Source organism: Lolium rigidum, chromosome 7 (genome assembly GCF_022539505.1).
Source record: "Lolium rigidum isolate FL_2022 chromosome 7, APGP_CSIRO_Lrig_0.1, whole genome shotgun sequence".
Lineage (NCBI taxonomy): Eukaryota > Viridiplantae > Streptophyta > Magnoliopsida > Poales > Poaceae > Lolium > Lolium rigidum.
This window is the reverse complement of record NC_061514.1, coordinates 274,165,151-274,186,705: the sequence shown is the minus strand read 5'-3', so window position 1 is coordinate 274,186,705 and position 21,555 is coordinate 274,165,151. Positions and strand designations below refer to the sequence as shown.

General features: G+C 41.8%; 1 protein-coding gene across 3 annotated transcripts; it reads right to left on the bottom strand.

Moving 5' to 3' along the window:
• Nucleotides 1–12,981: 12,981 nt before the first annotated feature.
• Nucleotides 12,982–18,131, bottom strand: LOC124669888 (probable 6-phosphogluconolactonase 2). 3 transcript variants are annotated; one of them, XM_047206422.1, is made up of 5 exons: nucleotides 18,001–18,131; nucleotides 17,756–17,812; nucleotides 15,543–15,788; nucleotides 15,294–15,429; nucleotides 12,982–13,839 (listed from the first exon to the last, which is right to left on the bottom strand). In XM_047206422.1, exons 3-5 carry the CDS (start codon nucleotides 15,710–15,712, stop codon nucleotides 13,321–13,323), a joined length of 825 nt encoding a protein of 274 aa, XP_047062378.1. In that variant the 5' UTR covers nucleotides 15,713–15,788; nucleotides 17,756–17,812; nucleotides 18,001–18,131; the 3' UTR covers nucleotides 12,982–13,320. The 3 variants fall into 3 exon arrangements, with proteins under 3 accessions (XP_047062378.1, XP_047062380.1, XP_047062379.1); XM_047206424.1 differs by lacking the exon at nucleotides 17,756–17,812 and having other exon boundaries at nucleotides 18,001–18,107; XM_047206423.1 differs by lacking the exons at nucleotides 17,756–17,812; nucleotides 18,001–18,131 and adding an exon at nucleotides 16,263–16,325.
• Nucleotides 18,132–21,555: the final 3,424 nt, after the last annotated feature.

Sequence of the window (21,555 nt, the reverse complement as noted above, 5' to 3'; positions counted from 1 at the left end):
TGGATCAAGATAGGGTTGGATGAGTTACCAATAGTGCAAAAGGAGGAGATGTGGCCCTTCTCACGGCATATGTAGCATGTTCTTCTCTTCTCCTTCTTCTCACTTGATTTCTCCACAACGGGAGCCTTGGCTTGATCCTTCTTGGGTAGCGGCCTTTCTTCAAGTCGAGGAAGACCTTGAGCTTGGCCTTGAGGAAGACCATGAGCTCCATCTTGAGGCCGCTTCCCTTGTTTCTTCTCGCCAAGTGGCTTCTTCTTCAAGGGGCACGATCTAACATGATGCCCTTCAATCTTGCACTTGAAGCACACAATCTTGGCGGGGTCCTTCACATGCCCTTGGCCCTGCTTCCGCTTGTGCGTGGTGGACTTGTTCTTGTTGTTGGAGTTGAATCCAAGTCCACTCTTGTCATTGGGGAATTGCTTCCCTTCATGACCCTTTACCAAGTCCTTCTTCAAAGAAGTGACTTGGGCCTCGAGCTCTTCGATTTCCCCTACATGGTTAGTAACAACACAAGTACTAGAGGAAGTGGAAGCTTCATTGTTAGAGCAACAAGGCAAGGTATGTAATTCACCACAAGATATAGCAATAGCATGGGTGGGTGAATTACTAGCACTAGCACATGGAATTGTAGAACAAGGCATAGAAGGTAGTTCACCACAAGATAAGTCAATAGCATGAGTGGGTGAACTAAAAGCACTAGCACATGGCAAAATAGCATTTTGAGAGGTAGTGCTAGTACTCACATGAGGCTCACAAGATTTTACCTTTGACATGATAGCCTCATGAGCTAACTTTAGCAAATCATGAGAGACTAGAAGATCATCATGGGAGCTAGAAAGCTTTCCATAATTTTCTTCCAATTTCTCATAATTGCTTGTTAGCAAAGCAAGTTGAGCCCTTAGCTCAACATTCTCCTTCAAGATGGAAGCTTCACAAGAGGTAGAGTTAGTAGCACAAGCATTATAAATTATAGCATAAGGAGAAGGCAACTTAAAAAGCTCTATTAGGTTGAGAGCCTTAAATTGCTCATGTGACTCGGTGAGTTTGATGAGCTCACTCTCAATAGCCCTAGAGCTACTTTTGAGAAGCTCAAAATCCTCAAGGAGTTTAGCACGAGCACTTACTAGCTCAACATTTTTAATTCGAAAATCATGTGCCACCTCTAAAGCTCTATCACGAGATTCCTTTACCATAGATAGCTCTAGAGTAAAGGTCTCCTCAAGAGATTCATTAGTGGTTTGTTGTTCTTTAAGAGCTTCACTAAGAGTTGCAATCTCGTTTGCATACTCGCTCTCATGCTCTTCCATTTTCTCAATAAGTTTTGTGCTCTCAATGGCAAAAGCAAGATTTTCATGAAGTTAGAGCAAGCAAATTTCTTCTTATGAAGAGCATGAAAAACCAACTCACCCATCATGTTTAAGGAAGCAACATTAAGTCCTTCCATATCATCATCCTCATCATCACTAGATAGATAGGGTTCCAAGGGAGGAGATACCTTAGAAGCCTTAGCCATAAGGCAAGTGTAGGAACCGTGCGATGATGGAGAAGATGAAATACTTGAAGCTCCATCCAATATCTTGTCTTGGCCCATAGTATCCTTGGTTCCCTCTACATTGTTAGTCACACAAATACTAGAGGAAAGCAAAGTATGTTCATTATGGCAACAAGACAAGGCAAGCACATCATCATGGAATGAAGATATGCAAGGACTACCAACACTAGCATGTAAAGCATTTATAGTGCTATAAGTGTTCAAGTCCAAAGATGAAACATTGCAATGGGATAGGGATGTAGAATCATCAAGAGAAGGCTCACCATCAACAATGCAATGTTAATCACCACTCACCATATCATTACCTTGTGTCTTACCACACATTGGTGAAGTGGAAGGAGTGTGATCATCCTCAATGGTCTTGGACTCACCATATGTATCTCGAAGCTTTGTCCAAAACTCATGAGCACTCCGGAAAGGCGCGATGGAGGAAATCACTACATGACTCACAACATGGCAAAGCACTTTAGTAGCTTGAGCATCTAGATAAGAGTTTTTCTTCTCCTCAAAGGTTGGATTTTGTGGATCCTTAGGAGGAGAAAAACCCATATCAAGAATTTGCTCCACATGTGGGTGCATGCCCCTAAAATAATCAAGCATGTATAATTTCCAAGCATCATAATTAGTGCCATCAAATGTAAAGGTGGAAATGTGCACTAATCCTCTAGCCGACGTCATACTCTCTAGGCGGTGAAGCCTAACAAGATAAGAGAGCCCTAGCTCTGATACCAATTGAATGTTCTAGGATGTCGCCTAGAGGGGGGGTGAATAGGCAATGTATAAAAACTTCTACTTGAGAACTAAACTAGGCGGAATAAAACTACACATGTGTTTACTAGTTTAGCTCAAGGCCTATCAACTAGGGGTTTGCCTAAGAGCACCAACAACCTATGCTAGCATGATGAGCACAATGTGATAACAAGCTAGGTAAAGCACATCAAGCAAGATAGATATAACAAGGTAAAGCGCATAGGTTAAGGAGCTCGGGTTGAGAAGTAACCGGTGCACGAGGAGACGACGATGTATCCCGAAGTTCACACACTAAGGTGCTACGTCTCCGTCCGGAGCGAGGTGGAGGCACGTGGCACTCCAATGAGCCACTAGGGCCACTGTATTCTCCTCGAGCCTTTCCACCAAAGGAAAGGCCTTGATCCACTAAAGGACCCTTGGGGTGGTCACCAAACCCATACACGCTTGGGCAAACGCCAAGTATCGGCTTGAGGCAACTCCACAACACGGAGGCTCTCAAGTACACGGCCACAAGAGGCTATAACACACCACCAAGCCACCAAGATGCTAATGCGCCACAAGAGGCTAACACACTCCACCAAGGAAACCAACTCCACCAAGGATGCTAATGCGCCACAAGAGGCTAACACACTCCACAAAGGCCACAGCGCCACAAACACCACCACGCCACTAAGACGATGGGATCACTAAGGCTACAAGGCCACAAAGGAGACACGGCGCCACAAGAGGCAACACGGCCACTAAAGGCAAGATGGCCACTTAGGCAAGATGGCCACTAAGGCAAGATGGCCACTAAGGCAAGAACACCACTAAGGACGAACACCCACTCTACGAGATCGAAACCCCGGAGAGAACTCAAACCGATGCACCTAATGCAATGGCTAAGAACACCACTGAGATGCCCAAGTTCTTCTCTCCCAAATTCCAACAAAGCTACAAAAGCTATTGGGGGAATAAGGGAGGAAGCACAAAAAATGTGGAGAAACACCAAGAAACTCCAAGATCTAGATCTAGAAAGATCCCCTCACTTGGAGAGGGATTCAATTGGTGAAGCTCTAGATCTAGATCTCCTCTCTCCTTTCCCCCAAAAATATGCAAGAAATAGTGGGGGGATCAAGAGGAGGAAGAAAGAACTCAAGGTCAACAATGGAGGAGAGAGAATGGAGGGGAAGAAGTATTTGGGTCGGAGGTGGAAGAGAGGTATAAATAGGGGGCCCAAAATATAGCTGTTGGAGGCATAAAAACAGTCAGATTCGCGCCCGAGCGGTACTACCGCTTGTCAAAGCGGTACTACCGCTCGCGCGCAAAACTGTGCAGAAAACGGTCAAAAATCAGCCCAAAGCGGTACCACAAGCGGTACTACCGCTCGAGCGGTACTACCGGGTCGGTACCGGGTCAATACCAGACCAGATCCATTGTCTCGCAGAGACCAAACCGGTACCTGACCGGTACTACCGCCCTCCCCATTTTTTTCTTTAAACTGCGATACGAAAACGGCAATATCTCGAGCTTGGAAACTCCGATTGAGGGGAAACCAATTTTGCTGGAAAGAGGACGACGAGAGCTACCACTAGACAAGGTGAAAACATGCAAAACAGTGAGTGATGATTTTCTCATGGTCATAGAGGTGTAACCTCTCAATATGGTATATCGGGAAAATCATCACCCTTGCACATGCAACATGCGATGCATCCGGAATCCGTTTCCGATGAGCTAGAGCTTGTCATGAGAATGAACACAAGCTCTAACTTATCTCATGGATAAGAACCAAGAAGAACTAAGAAACATGATGCAATGCATGCAAGGTTTGAGATCTCTCCGATGATGCGATCCACTATCCTATCGAGCACAAACCTTGTCCTTGCGCGTTCCTCTCGAGTCGGCAAGCTCCGTCTTCATCCTCTTCAACCTTGTACATGACAACGTCTTCCTTCAACATACACGCCACCGTCTTCTTTGATCTTGTACGCACGCCACCGTCTTCATCCATCTTCATCTTCAACACGGTCTTCGTCTCTCTTCGACATCGTCTTCGTCATTGTACTCCATCTTCTCCATCTTGAAACCTTGAGACCAACACATGGCTATGGACCTAAGATAGATTCTCAATGCAACCGTTAGTCCATAGGGATTGTCATCAATTACCAAAACCACACATGGGGGCTCCATGTTCTTTCAGGTTTATCTCTCTCTCCCATGGTATGATCTTTATGTGACCATCAGTTTTGTAATCTAGATATCGTTATGCTATTCAAGTGAACTTTAATTATGTGATCTCCGGAGACTCCTTGTCCCACGTGTGCAAAGGTGGAGTGTTGCGTCGTGTGGGTATCTTAGGCTATATTTCGCAGAATACTTGTTCACTGAATTATGATTTGAGTTGGATGTCTTTATGAAATTGTAGTGTGTTGGTACCGCCTATGAATGCTCAAAGTGCAGCGCGGGGTGTTCATTAGTACTTGGGAATACATTTTTAAGGTTTTCTTTTGCAGCCCAACGTAATAAATTAGTGTTCGTTATCCAACCGGAGAGTCTTTCATAGTAGCATAGTGTAGTGCTTATATTTATATTCCTTTATGATATCATTGTTGAGAGTGACCACTTGTGAAAGTATGATCCCTAGACCTTGTTTCCAAACATCGAATCACCGTTTATTTACTGTTTTACTGCATGCTTACTTGCTGCCATATTTATTTCAGATTGTTATTACCACTCATATTTATCCATATCACTTCCATTTTACTATCTCTTCGCCGAACTATACCTATACATCTGACAAGTGTATTAGGTGTGTTGTTGGGGACACAAGAGACTTCTTGTATCGTAATTGCAGGGTTGCTTGAGAGGGATATCTAGGTCCCTGAGTTTGATAAACCTTGGGTGATCCACTTAGGGAAACTTGCTGCTATTCTACAAACCTCTGCACTTTGAGGCCCAACACTGTCTACAAGAATAGAAGCGTGCGTAGATATCAATCATCACTTTTGTCACGTGACGAACATAGCACATGCATTCATTTTATCCCTAGTGAGGTAGCAAAAGAAAAGGCAAAACCATAATAGATCATGAATTTGTTGTCACTATCCAATCACTAAAACCATGCTACCCCATCTAATAAACACATCACTCCACACAAGCTCTTACATATAAGTTGGATCGTAACAAATAATTAAGAACGGGGTACATAATATGCAGCTATCAATACATCTTGCACATAATACGATCAGATCTCATAGCACAATATCATAGAATAAGGATCCACCACATAGGTTTTACAAATATGGCCATAATCACGTAGGGCAGCTCATATGGCACTAAAAACTATGAAGAACATGAGAGAAATAGATCAAACTACTGCCACAAACCCGTAGTCCAGAGGTGGACTACTCCCCCTTGATCATGGTGATGATGATGAAGACGTTGGAGAAGGTGGAGATCCCTCCAACGATGATCCCGATGGAGTTTCCCCCTCCAATCTTCGCTGCTGCAGCTTCTATGTTCGTGTTTCTGTCTTCTGCGGTGCTCTCCTCCCGAGAACTCGGCGGGGCCATATATATAGTGTTTTTTAGGTCAAAATACGTCGGTGGGCGAAAGAATCGGCTCAATTGGACGATCGACGGCTGAAAGAGGAGTGGTGGCGCGCCCACCATGTTTAGGCACGCCACCTGGCCTCTTTTGTGCCTCAGGCCCATTCAGGTATGTTTCCAAGCTCCATGGTGCTTCTCCCGATGAAAAAGTGACGCTCCAAAAATCTCATGTCAACTTGACTCCGTATAGGTCTCTGAAAGTGAAAAATACGCAAAACAGGGATTTTCTGTTCCGCAGAGTTGTAAACCAAATAAAGGTGATCATTGGTAAATCCCCATAAATCAATGTAAAATATGATATTATCATCATATATTTTACAAATATGTGAGAATTCAATATGATAAAGGACAAACGCGGAGGAGTCAAGGTCTCACGAGCTATTCATGATTATGTCAAGGAAGTGACATAAAGATTTGGAAAGTACATACGAATTTGAATGTCCTAGATCTGAACCTCTTCCATGATCAAAACATGATCAGCATGTGGAATCTATGGGTGTTAGAGATTTACCAATGTAAACTAGATTATTAATTCCTGTGCAAGTGATAGACTGTTGAAGATATGCACTAGAGGTAATAGTAATAAAGTTATTATCATATTTTATTATTCATGATAAGTGTTTATTCACCATGCTAGAATTTTATTAAGAGAAAAAATTAATACTTGTGTGGCTTGTAGACAATAGTGTGTCCCTAGTATGCCTCTACTAGACTAGTATGCTCGTTAATTATTGTTGAGGTTTTCTAACCATAGACATGTGTTATCAATTAACAAAGGGGTCATGTCATTAGGAGAATAACATGGTGGACATGATCTAACTAAGATAAGCAATTACATCGTATCAATATTTAAATTATATAGCTTTCCAATGTCAAATATAGCAATTCTTAGACCATGACATTATGCTACACCCTATTACCAAAATAATACTTTGAGGACATCAACCGTCAATTCGTAATTGAGTGATCATAAATGTGTTCTTGGGTATCTCAGAAAGTACTTGTTGGGTAGTATGTATCATGAGTGGGATTTGTCCATCCGCGTAATGGATAGATATACTCAAGGCACGCTCAGGTAATGCACATTCTATATCATTCGCAAGAACGTTATTCATGAGTTAGACACAAGTGAATTATGTATTACGGTACGAGTAAAGACTATCTTATGTGAACGAGATTGAACTAGGTATGGTGATACCGACTATGAATCCCGGGAAAGTACAATATCGTGAGACAAAGAGAATGGAATGGGAGATTGATTGAATCTTTGGCATAGTGGTTCAACCGATAAAAGATCTTCATGGAATGTGTGGGATCATCATAGCCATCCAAGTCTCACTGGTGATTATTGATTGGAGATGTGTCTCGATCATGTTCGCATATTCTTGAACCTGTAGGGTCACACACTTAATGTTCGATGTCGCTAGGGTAGTAATGAAAAATGGATAATGATGAGGCCGGAGATTGTTCAGAGTCTCGAATGGGATCCAGGACATCAAGAGGAGGTTTGGAATAGTCCAAAGAATAAGATTCATATCTAGGAAGTCAATTTCAGGGTTTTGGAAAAAAAGTTTGGATTTTCGCAGTATTGTATAGGAAGCGTCTATAAAGTTCTGGAGGGCCACCAGTGGGGCCCACTTTTCATGGGGAGGCCTACATGGACAAAGGGGGTGCAGCCAGGCCCACTTGAGCTAGGCGCACATGCCCACCTTGGCTCAGCCGGCCAACCAAGGAAAACCCTAAAGGGGAGCCACCAGTCGTGGGGGAGGACTCTTTTCTCCCCCCTAGCCATCGGCCCTAGGGCTTGGAGGAGGGTCCAAGGAATCGGCATCCCTCCCATGCACCCTATATGAAGAGGGGAGGGAAGGTGCTGGCCGCACCCTTCCTCAAAACCCTAGCCGCCCCTTCCTCCCTCTCGATCTCTCTCTCTCTCCACCGCTACACCGGCCTCGCAAAGCCCTGCAGAAAATCACCACGTACCACTCCCACCATACCTATTGTGCTTCTACATAAATCTCTTCTACCTTACCTTTTCCTATCTGGATCAAGAAGGAGGTGACGCCATCAAGCCGTACGTGTGCACATCTCGGAGGCACCTTTCGTTGCAGCATTGATCGGATTGGATCATGAGGAGCAAATCTTAATCAAACACGTTATAAACGCTTCTGCTTAGCGGTCTAAGAGGGTGCGTGGATCTGAATCTCTTTCTCTCTCTCTGTGTAAGGGTATATTGCCCCTATGTGTGGTTTTGGTAATTAATGATAACCCCTATGGACTCATGTTTTCATCGATTTTGTATGAAGGAATATTCCATATGTACTACTTGTAGTCCATGTGTTGGATTCAAGTATGGATGCCATGAAGATAAAGATATACCTTGAGTATTGGCATTGAGATCATCGATTTGAAGACATATATGTGATATGATCAAGAAGAAGAAATGAAGATGGAGTTCTTATGTGGAACTCAATATTATCCATGCTCTAGCTTATGTGTTAAGCAATGAATGATAAAGATCTTGAGTGCTTGATTCCAAGTGAAGAATTCAAGTTATGGCTCTAAGTCAGTGTCACGATAGTCTCATAAGTTGAGCTATGGTTGACTAAAATTTAGAGCATACAAACAAATAAAGAATTCTTTATGCACCTCAAGATAGTATGATAGAGCATGAGAAGATACAGGGTTGACCAATACAAAGAGTGAATAATAGATTCAAGTTTGGTCAACACATGAAGCATGAAGAATGTGCCACGTGAGGTCATGTGGTATGGTAAGCCTTGTCAATTATGCTTTATGAACTAACCCATCATATATGTGCCCTTGTGTTTGTCTATGTGGGTTAGGTATCTTTCCATGGGCATGCATCAAAAGTGAGATCTCATATAGCCAATGAGAGGATGACATCAAGTGGTGATTGTCATCAAGGTTGAGTTGGGAAAGTTCAAGTTGAGCATATCAAGAGGATCATATGCTTGAAGCTTGCCGTCCATTTGGTGATAATGTACATGTGAAGATGTGCATCAATGCAGCTTTCCCATCAAGGTGTATGGGGAGCATTTGTGAGTCTTCACGAAGCAACAATGATCAAGTGAGACATTCCGGCTTGAGTAGAGCTTGAAGAGTTATCGTCAAGATCAAGCGGGATGCGCAAGGAAAAGGTATGGCCTTTCTAGGTTTTCCTTTTACCGGTCTCAAGGTGGTTGTTGGGAGACCGGATTATAGGATAGATAGCCGCACTATTAAGAGGGGCTTTCGGTTGGGTAACTTGGTCACATCATCTTGGGAAGCTCAATCCTTTGTATACTTTGCATATCCCTATTGCTTCTTGGTATTTATCTATGTGAGGTTCTTGAGCTTGTTTCTAGCTTTTCAACAAGCCCAAGTTCACCGAAAACGAAATCCGCATGCATCTTCTATTGCGTTTTCGAGTTTGGACGTCTTTACGTTGGGAGACTCTCTCTCTAGAATCATCTAAAAACATTCTGTGAGGAGTCTCAATATTTGTCGTTATCTTTCCAACAAAATTGGTTTCATGTCAATCGGAGTTCAGGAGCATTTTATGTTTAAAAGAAAAATAAAAGGTTTTTGGGAGTCCTGCAGTCCGGCCCACCGCCCGGCACCGCCAAGCCTCCCGCCGGCCCGCCCGGTGGGAACCGGATGTTGGGCTCGTGTACACCGGGCCTGTTCTAGGGGGTCTCCTGGCCCAAGTCCGGCACCACGCCCGGTGACTGCCGGACTGGCCAGCCCAGCGCCCAGTCGACCGGCCCTCCCGCCGGTTGGGCTCTTTTGGCCGTTGCCGGCCTGCTGCACCCTGTCCAGCCTGTCAGCCGACGCTTTCGGCCTATGCGCTGGCCTGTCCGGCGCCCGGCCCGGTGGACCGGTTGGCTGGCCGGCTGGGCCGTTTTTCTGCCTGTTTTCTCACCCAACGGTTCTATTTTTCCTACACTATAAATAGGCCTTCTTTCACCTTGGGCTGGGTAAGTTCTTCCTCTCTCTCCTCCATTGTTGACTTTGAAGAACTTGCCTTATCTCTTGATTGCCCCCATGATTCTTGCTCATTCTTGAGGGATCTAAGAGAGGAGATCTAGATCTACAATCCCCACCAATCCGTTTCTCTTCTAAGTGAGGGAAACCCTTTGGATCTAGATCTTGGAGTCATTTGTTGATTTCCTCCATTGCTCTTCCTCTCTAATCTCATCCTAATATTTGTTGCTTTGGTGGTATTTGAGTGTGAATGATTTGAACACCTTTGGTGTTCTTGCTTTGCATCATTGCATAGTGTTGAGCTCTCCACCATGATTAGTTCGAGTGAGAGACCGTGAGCTTTTTACTCTTGGAGGGTGACCTCCTAGTTGGCTTGGTTGGTGTCCCGGTGACCTCTTCGTGGAAGGTTGTCAAGGGAACCGAACTTCTCCTTCGTGGAGCTTGTGAAGTGGTTGAGGATCTTGCATCTCCGGAGTGGAGGAAAAGCTAACCATAAGGAAATGGGCTATTCCTTTGTGGGATAGGCTCGGAGAAGAAGGTGAGCCTTCATGGCGTTGGGAAATCCTTCGTGGGATCCCACCTCTCCAAACGTGACGTACCTTCTTGCAAAGGAAGGGAACATGGGAATACATCTTCGTCTCCGCGTGCCTCGGTTATTTCTATACCCGAGTTTACTTTCCCTTGTGATAGCCATCGAGGTTAAGTATTTATTATATCTTGCTATCACTTGTTGTTCCTATATATACTGTGCATATCTTGCTTAGCTCTAGTTGTTGTTGTTGCACTTAGTTGAGCCTACCATATTTAGGGTTTGTGCTTGTAAAATAAATGTTAGTTTAATTCCGCATTCTTACAAGCTAAATCCGTAAGAGTTTTTAAAACGCATATTCACCCCCCCCCTAGGTGACATCTCGTCCTTTCACTCTCTCGCTCGCTACTTGCATCTTGTAGATTGGATCTTGGCTCTTTTATATTATATCTACTTTTGTTCTTTCTTTGTAGGATTTTTTTTTATTTTCTATGCTACGAATCGCATCATGGTTAGGAAAATATTATCATACGGAGACCGTCTAGTTTTTATTAACTTGGTTTTTACTAACTTGCCAATGTTTATGTTGTCTTTCTTGGAAATAACTATAGTGGTAGGAAAGAGGTTATAATTTTGTTTTCTCTTTCTTTTGGAAAAGTGATGAACAGAAAAATAAGTATAGATTAACCAAATGAAAATAATATGCAGATCTAAGGACCAAGGTGGTACTGGTAGGGTTGAGGTTCTAGAAATTGAGAATAAACGTTTAGCCGGCCAAGTGTTTGTTTAAACTTATGAATGAAGAGGGGGTGTGACAATACCTACATTCTAAAACTCTATCCCAAGTTAAAGCAAAACCAACAAACTCTTCATTTTGGAAAGGCTTGAGAGTTAAAGACAAGTTTTTTTTTTTGCTGAAGGGTCCATAGCTACATGGAACGTGAGTACACCGGGTTCTAGGTTCTGGGAAGACACGTGATTAGATGACTCCCCCTATCATAACAATATGCATGCTTGTATAGTATCGTCAAAAAAAAGAATTTTCAGTGGCAAGTGTTTTATTGGTGGCACGTCTAAATATAGCTTTTAGAAAGGCTCCAGCCGGTAACAAATGGTCAAGGTGGCCTAATTTTGTTCAGCAGTTAATGCATATAGAGTTATCCGAGAATAAGGAAGTATTTAGATGGAGTCTAACATCATCAGGTTCCATCTCGGTTAAATCAATGTATCTAGACTTAATAAATGGACACACAAGGTTTCTTCATAAGTATATTTGGAAAATCGAGATGTTTATGTGTTTCCTTCACTGAAAAGTGCTTCTAACCAAAGATAATCTGGCAACAAGAAATTGGTAAGGTAATACTAAATGTTGTTTGTGTGACAAAGATGAAACAATACAATGTCTTTTTATACCCTGCCCGTGTGCGAAGATCTTATGGCAGATTGTGCACAGGATATCACGATTTTTTTGGGAATTGATTGCAAGGAATTGCATAAAAAAATATAAAGTTCAACTTCAAGTTGACGTTTGTGCTTTACTTTGGGCTGTGTGGAACTCGGGCAATGACTTGAATTCTAACAAATCAAGAGCTCCCTCTTTTGCAGGTTATCCCAGCAAGACATGGATATTAGATGCAACCGGTGAGGCCGATGGTTTGATAAACAGATATCATGTCGATGTACATACGCCTCATGGATGGTTGATACATGTATCCATTTTGTAAGATCCTTGAGTTGTAACTCCTGAAATAATTTTAATAAAATAATAAAAGGCTATATGCATGAGACGACGCAGAGGCTAGGGCTTTCCTTAGAGCAAGTCCAAGAGCACCCCTACATTTTCTCCCCTATATCTTCATGTAGGGGACACCCCTAAAAAGATTCCTTCCCTATATTTTTCTTCTTTCCAACAGCTCCCCTATAATTCCTCCCCAATGTCATATTCACATGTATTTTAATAATGTAGAGCCCACATGTAAGATTTATAACAAGGCATAAACATGGGTTGAGGCATGTATAGGGGACACCTCCACAACCCCAATGCATAGGGGAGAGAGGGGGGTTGAGTTGGGAACACCAATATTTAGGGGAGGTTATAGGGGAGCTGTTGGAGCCATATTTTTCTTCTTTCTTCCCTATGTTTGGTATAGGGGTGGTTATAAGGGTGCTGTTGGACTTGCTCTTAGCATGCTAGTATTCCACCATCCAGCCAACAGAATATCAACTTCTTTAATTATGTGACTATAGGCCAATTCTGCAGTTACTTCTTGCGCTTCCATTACACTAGGAAGCCACTGTACCAAACAGTTTCGCTTACTGCCTTACTGGCACTCATGTTTATACAGACACAATGGCCTTTATGAATCAAATTTCAGTACCCAGCTAGGGGCAAAAGTTCCACAAAATTAAGCCACCACAGTCACGAGAAAGTTAAATTCAATCTTGCGAAAAAAAGAAAATACCAGTAGAGTGACACAAACATAGTAAACGCAAGCCCTTCGAAGTGAATTCATGGCAACATCAGAATATCGTCTTGACATAACATGGGAGAAAAATCAAGGCAAAACACACCAAATCCAAATCAAGCAAAGCCAGACGAATTTTAGTTTCGGCTTCAGTTTTACATTGAAATAACCACATAAGATTGGCTACATACTAGCAAAAGAATCTAATTTCAACTAGATAGAGAATGGATTACATAACATCATAACTGACCACAAATCAGGTTTAGTGTTCTCATCTCCTAGAGCCTCAACATCACATAAACATGGTGCCGCACAAAACCATCTATGTTTCCGTTGGACTAACACGAAGACCAGAGGTATTGAGAGCTACAGGGGAGAGCAAACGTCCCTCCATGATTCACCACCTACTTACACATCTTCATACACAGCAAAAGAATCTTCAGTCCTTCTGAGTTAGTACTCACGGTGATGCTCGTAGGCACCGTCTGACAACTCGAGTGATGAGGCTGCTGCCTTGTCCAAAAACCACACTAGCTTCCCGTCTGTTGGCTGAACCATCCGGGCAGGCACTGACGTGGGGGTGTCTGGGCCATCGCTACTGTCATACACGGCTAACTGAACCGCAGTTGCTTTGTCGACGCCTGTCGCTAGGATTGCTATGTTTGATGCTGAGTTTATTACAGGAAGGGTGAAGGTGATTCTCTCAGGGGGAGGCTGCGGAGAGTCAGTGATGTAGGTGACCCAGTCGTCTTTCAGCTCAAGGGCTTGATGGTTAGGGAAAAGTGAGGCAACATGTCCGTCAGAGCCCATACCGAGAAGAATGAGATCAAACTTGGGGCAGTCTGTGCTCTCTGAGACTCCTATCGTGCGGACCTTCACCAGCTGCCTGATGACAAACTCGTAACCTGTCGCTGCATCCTCAACTGTGGCATTGTCGTTTATCGAGTAGACATGACTACTGAGAATAGGTACCTAGAAAAACACCATTTAATTGCAACAGATGATTAACTTGTGAGAAATAAGTGGTCCAAGCCGTACATTACAAAAGTGCCTCTGCATAATCTTAAATTCAACAGAACCCAACTTTCTTCTAACATTGTACTAATTGCTGCATTTTTATCTGCTTCTTTGTACAAGACGACGCAAATTAAGTGAAACAAGGAAATCTATGTAGCATGAAATGGCAAAGGCACTGGTATACACATGATCAAAGACTTGAAACTGTCCACACTGAACAGAATTCACCTATCTCGTGGGGAAATGATATCAAGACATTGGCTTAAACTCCTTCAGATAAGTAAATCATGTGATTGGTGCCACTTAAGACAGAGGCACTAATCCTGTTTCAATCAACAGTGCTCATTTGGATAAGCTCTAACACCGACAATAATGGCTGGAGATGACCCTGAGGAGCAGATAGGGAAAGTTGTGGTTGGTGGTGGGAGTTGTGAGAGTAGTTGGAAGTTGGATCTAATGAAGTCGCGAAGTAGTTGTTAGGACGCCTTAATCCTGTTCCCGCAGTTGCCAAAGAAAACTGACAATCTGAGCATCATGAACTACCAGAAAATGGTATATCAAAATGACAAATTAGCCCACTTTCCTCACAACTTACCCAGATCAACACCAGTATCTAATATGCAAAATCTACGAAGATAAAAGTGATACTCCCAACTTACAAAATATTGCATATTTGTGTCTTTCGATATACGACATACCAGTATTAAAGCAAAATGAACAGTGTTCAGACAAGTAAAATATATATGCCAAATGAGAAAAAAGACACGAGCCTGGATGTCAGAAACACAACTTTGAGCTAAGGCACATTATACTTTCCATGATCTTTCATTTAACTTTTTTATCTTACAGGACTGGCTGGTCGGTGCTCCTTTCAACTACTGATTTATTTTCGAACACTTTGGACTAATGAAATGAACTCTCAAGGCTTCCAAGTTTGAAATTAGTGGAACACCAAATACTCAGAACACTCGGACGGAACGAGAAGAAACAAATAACAGTGGGAATTCATAGGCCACAGATCTACTGTACGATTTTTTGGACCGACAGTCAGGCCAATATACTGGCACTGGGCAAAGGTTGCAAAACGTACCCATTTCAGTTGTTAAATTTTCCACATGACTGATATACAAACTTTTGTAACCTAAAAACATATATAATACAGGAAAAACTGAATGACCCAACTGATATTCGTATGTGATTTGATATACTGAAGAAAAATACATATTAATGGAAATAGTGTAAATAAACAACAATGTATGGTTATGATGGATCTCATGCAAATGCATGGTATAATATCATCTCGTAAGCACAAATGCAAAACAAGCAAATCTCGAGAAAAGAAAATCATGGAAATTAACTGTAGTTCTATTCTAGGCTGTACTATGAATTTTCTGCTACAGTTCATGTACCTTTGATAGGAATCCTTCTTTTGTTAACTTATAGTTACTGTCCGCATGGTTCTTTGCTACAGCACGTTCGTCAGACCAGAATATGTACCACTTAGACCAATCCACTGTCTTGTTATATGGCCCTTCACAAAGTTTCCTTATCATCAATTAAAAACATAATACTTCAGATACAATATTGTGTGCTGTATTGAAAATTCTTCCACAAAATATGACATATTAGCAAACAAAGATTAGGGAAATCCCCATTACCTCAAGAAACTGACAAGGGGGCCTCCAGATAGGGCAATAGTGAAGTATCCCCTTTCTTTCACAGAAATTTCTGAAACTTGTGAGATATACTCAGCCAGATCTGTTGCTATCTCATCTGAACTCTCAAATATCCTTACTTCACTGTTCTTCTTTGGTTCATATGCAGCCATTTCTCTTTCTATTGTCACTTTGCTTCTGCCCGGGGTTCTATATCAAGGTATTGCTAATTTGCTACACCAAATAGTCCTGCACAAAAAGCACCAGTATATTACCAACAATGAGGTCAAGCAGAAGTGATCCAACTCATGTAATTATTCAAAGCTAAATAATACAAACTATATGCAGAGTCCCTAGTAGTTTCACTTTAGAAAAGAGAGAGAAACTCTAATAGTTTCGGCAAGCAGGGCACCAAATTGTAAAAAATGACATGTAATTATCACTGCACGATATCATTACCTAATCTCATGAACCCTCGTTTCCTAAATACCAACACCATAGGAGCTTTCCACTAATTGAGATGTCAAAATTGGCAGTCTAAGATAACCCTCCATCGACCAATATTAGCAAGGGTATTTCGTTAATTGTATGTTAATTGACTTTATACAATTTCCATATATTGATGTTTTTTTCGAAAAGGGGAAAGCCCAGGTCCCATATATTGATGTTCAGCCTCAAATGTCTAAAATAACCCTGCAGTAGAATATGACAACATGGGGTTACCTTCTAGAATATAGGAGAATGATGATCAAGGAAACCGGAAAAGCAAGGATAACATGCATCCAGCACAGGTATGCTGATTGTTACTCTGCATTCTTTAATATGAGATCCTTCTACAAGCTATGCTTGGACTTTCAGATAGCATATCGAAATAAAATGCCAACTTGCAAGGGAAATGGCTAGAAAACTACTAGTACTGTGTTGTAGAACTTGACCAAAAGTAAATAATTTTGAATAAAAGAGTTTGCACGCAACATGAAAGTAACTAAGAAAATGAGCATGGACGCCTTTCACGTCAATTTGAGGAAGCATAGATTTGTTGTTCAATATGATGTGACAGCAATTGAATTGAATTTGCTAATACAGACGAGATGATAGATCTACTATTGCTTTGATTCATTCTAACTTTGACATGTTGCCCATATGAATTATGCAAGAACAGAGTTCCACTATTGCACATGAATATCTGAAACTCGCTTTCAACACATGGTTGGTAGAGTAAAACAGACTACTGAACATAAACACCTCGCCAAAATGACAAGTCCAAAAATTCAGATGCAAATGATCAATTCTGAATGAAGATACGTGGCCAAGGTTCCAAATCTAATTAATATCAGACAAATTCAACATTTTAAATCCAGAGCATCATAATATGGATCGACTTAATCAAGCTGAACTCCCAAAGGATCTTAATCTAAGATAAGAAAAGACATAGCAGCATGAGTAATCTCATGCATTACACACAAGAGTGTCTCAAAATTAGTAACAGTAGTCCAAGGAACATAAATAGTACGTAGGTCATTAAATGAAATTCTGCCGACTTCTACTTCTGCTCCATGAATGGGGAAAGCCTGACTCAATTCTAGGAACAGCATTGGGGAAGAAAAAACAGGAAGGGCAGTTGGTTTTAGCAGACATCATTTGATTTTGAGCCGAGACCAGTTCAACGCTTCCAAAGCTTTTACTGTAATTTTTTTGGAGTCGCAACAAAAGAACTACAGTGGTGGCGGAAAAAAGCAGGAACACTGCAGGGAAATCCACTCTAGACGCCAGACTGAAAAAGGTGCTTCCTTTGGCCCATTCCTCCCATATTCCGCCAGGAAAAGAGGCCAGAGGAACTCGGATAACGTCACCATTGCTCGTCAGAAGAAAACGGCTAGGTTAAGAACTGCTCCCCACCAATAATTCAGCAATTCATCTCCAAATCGAACCTTGAGTTCCGCTACTGTACCTCGGCTAAAACCCCCTCTACGGCAATCTCGCACTCCATCGACTCGACGAACCAGTCGACCCGCATTTTTCCTCGCGGCGATGTCCTCGGAGTGATTCAGGAGTTCGAGATACGATCCACTCAAGAACAGCAGGAAGAATTGCTGTTCATGGCGGTTGCCGGTGCTCCGAACCATCTCCGCCCAGGAGAAAGAAGATGCCGCCCAAAATCAAGAACGCCCCAGAGGAGGAAAAGTAACCCTAACGCCCGGATCCAAAGAACTCACCAGAGCTGTGCATTGGCAGATTTGTTTTGCCTCGCTCTGCTGCCTCCTCTTCTTCTCCTGCTCAAGCCGCAAGGAAATGAAGGAGGGGTATAAAAAGAAGAAGCCAGGGCAAACCTACTACTGTACATACACACAGGAGCATAGAATAGATGAATATATAATTTCTTTTTCACACTTCCTATACAAAATTGTTCGTTAGGAAAAAAGATGTCTGCATCAGAGAAAGAAGAGGGATTAAAAAAAACCTTGTTTTGATCTGAATTCTCTATGAATTACGTGCTTCCCTCTGCCTCCTTTTTTTCCCTTTGCTTTGCTTCCCTTCCTGCTCTGTTCTGTGTCGCCTCCGCTCTACAAGTGGCTTTATCACCCCCTGTTTGTTGGTATGGATGCTTCCATTAAATTTTGGTTGGGCCTATCTGTCGAGCTGCAACGCACGTGAGGCTGCCCTCATCCTTATCTGGACTCTCGCTTGTCATCTACCTCCCCTCGTACTAAGCAGATTACCCCTTATTAAGCTTTCCATAAAAAAAAGCTGTTTTCTCTAAACAACAGAGCTTGCAAATCGATGTGCCGTGGACATTGTTTTCCATTCAAGTGAGGCTGGAAATTTATGCACCATTGGCATATGTGTTCCTTGTCTTTTAGCTATTTTGATGTGTTCTGTTTCATTATTGTGGCAAAGTATCTGCAGATTTTTTGTCAGTTGCCATGTTGCTGATGCAAGTTGAAGGGAACTTGCTGTCCGGTTCATCCTTTTTGAGAAAACGATGCAGCTACTGTCTGTATTGGAACTGATGAGAGGGAGCGAGCAGTTGTAACTTGTAAGCTATGATGCCCCGATGCTGTTTTTTTATAAGAAAGCAACGAGATTTCTATTAAGCAAAGGAGACGTAAACAAGATCAAAGTGAACCAACTCTTCACGCCCAGAAATGCTAATCTGATCCTACGGATATCTCGACTCAAGATGTGAACCTCTAGGGACAACGTCTTTGGGATATGTGTCGGAAGATTAAAAAAGAAATGAAAACATAGCTCTTGATACTCATACTTTATAGATTCTACCAAAAACACGGAAATTCACTTTTGACCTTGTGTGTGTATGCTCATGTCGGCGAAGAAAACATTTTAGAAGGTCAAAAAATTCGAACAAAAATTTGATGCATGCATCTCGATACTCTGCCAACTTGCCAAGTCTCACAGAAAACCGACCTTTTTTTGCGTTATGTGTAAAAAATATAAAGAAATTTATCGTGAAAAACTTTTCTTAGCATTGAATTTTGCCCTTTTTACACATGACAAAAAATTGATTTTTATGAAACAACTTTGTAAGCACACTGAATGTCAAGATGTATGAGTGAATTTTATTGTAAGAATATTTTGACATTTTAAACTGTGTTTAAATGCCAAAATTCCTCTCTTAAGAAAACGTGCCTATAAAATTTTAAAATCTTGAAAAAGCAGATAGATATTGAGTTGTAACTTGCACGTGTAAGTTTTTGTTAAATAGTATGTGACCATTTTACTAACTCCTTTAAAAGTGAGAGAATGAGAATACAATAGTTAAACTTCCAATTTTAGCTAATTATCTAATTAATTTTTCCATGGGGAAGAAAAATGAGAATGCAAAAGTTTAACAGCTAAAAATAAGCTATCGGTGCACACACTTTATATATTATAAAAAAATATTTATCAGTTTTCTAAAAAATGAAAATAACACATGTAGATATTGACTTGAAACTTACCCCTGTAAAATTTCATTCAATAATATGCCCATTTGTAAGATTTAAGGAATAGAATGATAAAATTTACAGCCTATGCAAAGAAACTAGGAAACTAAAAGAAACTACTCAGTTACTAATTTGGTTAAACTCGCCTATGCAAAGAAGCTAGGAGAAACTCTCTTTCATTATCAAGAAGGTCCTAGCCCTAGTTTCGAACGATATAAATTAATTCCCATGAAAGTGACTTCTAAGGTTTTTCATAATAAATTTCTTGTACATTTCAACGAAAACCATCTTGTAGTGAAAAATCCATGGAAACCTCGTAAAGAAGCCATAGTAGAAACCATTTTCTGAGTTAGAAAAAATAATCAAAAGTGTAAACTATCTATTATATTTATATTTAGGGAAATACTTCTGTACACACATGCATGGGTGTAGGCGTTTGTATCATCCATTTATTTCTCGAGATTCGTGCCCACCATGGTAGATGGAAAGATTCCTTTCTCTCTTCTTTTTTATCCGAATCTCAAAGCACAATGGACCGTGACGGAAACACTCACCTGTACACATAATACTTCAAGTTGAATTATATTGCATCTGTAAGTTAAGAGAAAAATAAATTCAGTATGAACTATAAAATATTCAACATATTTATCTTTATCTCCGATCCAAAAATGTTTGAGTTTGGTTTAAGATCACGATATATATTTATAGAATATAATATGTTCACCATATAATATATTTTTCAGAATTATTTGAAATATTTACACATGTGTTGGTCTCCATGGAGTTTTCACTGCAAGAGTGGTTTCCACAGGCAATATGTCCCTTACGTGAGAGATTATTTCGTATACCTAAGAGCCACTGCTCCATGTCATAAAAATATTTCCATCTCACATGTGTTGTGGGAAGATCCTATGCGAAAGGACATAGACCCTGACGGCCGTTGATCCGGCTTCTTCGGCGGCGTGGTCATGTCTGGTGGTGGCCGGTGGATCCTCTGCGCCTCTCCTTCCCGACGGCTCACGGTGGTGGCCTTCTTCGGGTTTGGAGGTGGCGACGGGCGTTTCGTCGCCGGGTCTGTGGTCGGTGGCGGCCTCCTCTTCCGCCGATGAGGTCGACCGGCGGCGGCGGCGAGGGGGGCTGCCGTTCTGCCTAATAAAGGTGGTTGTCCTAGGGTTTCTCTCGCGCCAAGTGAAGATCAATCGGAAGCTTCTTCCCACCGGGCTGGCTGGATTGTCGTGTTCCGGAAGGATCTGCCGGCGAAATTCATTGTGCGATCAATGCCTGAAGATTGCCTGGATTGGGTGCTTTCGGCCGTGCGCACCCATGTTTTTTTATCCGACCGTTTGGTTTCGGAGGGAGCGCTTCGAAGCTCGTTGGTCTGTTAATATCATGGAGTTCGTTTTCTTTCCATGGTGTCGGCGGAGAAGGTCATAAAAGCCGAGATCGGCGTAAGAGCAATGATGGTCGAATCTTGGTTGTGAGATGAAACCGGCTTGGAGCTTCGTGACTTCAAACAGCGACTTGTATGTGGGGGCGCGCTACACAGAGAAGTTCGTAGTTCTATCTTTCGGGTGAAAATTCAAGGTCTGGCCTTAATTGGTTGTGCCTGGCAATGTTCTTGTTGAAGGCATTGTTTTGAGAGGGAGAATTTTCTTCAGGGTGAAAACCTAAGATCTATGATCGGGCGATGACAGTGTTTGTGCACTATTTCCTTCTTGGAGGCGTCGCTTATGGAGAAGCTGATCTTCTGGTGTTGTCTTGGTGGTGTCGGTGCTGTTGTTTCAAGTTCTCGATCTCTGTAGCGGGACTTTTCTTTTTTTGTATTTCTTCTTTCTTTTTTTTGGCTGTGTGCATCCTTTATGCCATTAGGGCATGATGTTGTTGCAGAGGCTGGGTGTAATTGGTATCTCTGCTATATTAATATATGCTCTTTATCGAAAAAATATGTGTGTCTTATTAAAAGTAAGATGTTTTCATAATGAGAGGCGTTATTTACGTCATATGTGGTGACTTAGTCAATATTGAAGCTCTGTGACTCCAGTATTTAGAGACTATAAAAGAAAGGGATTAAA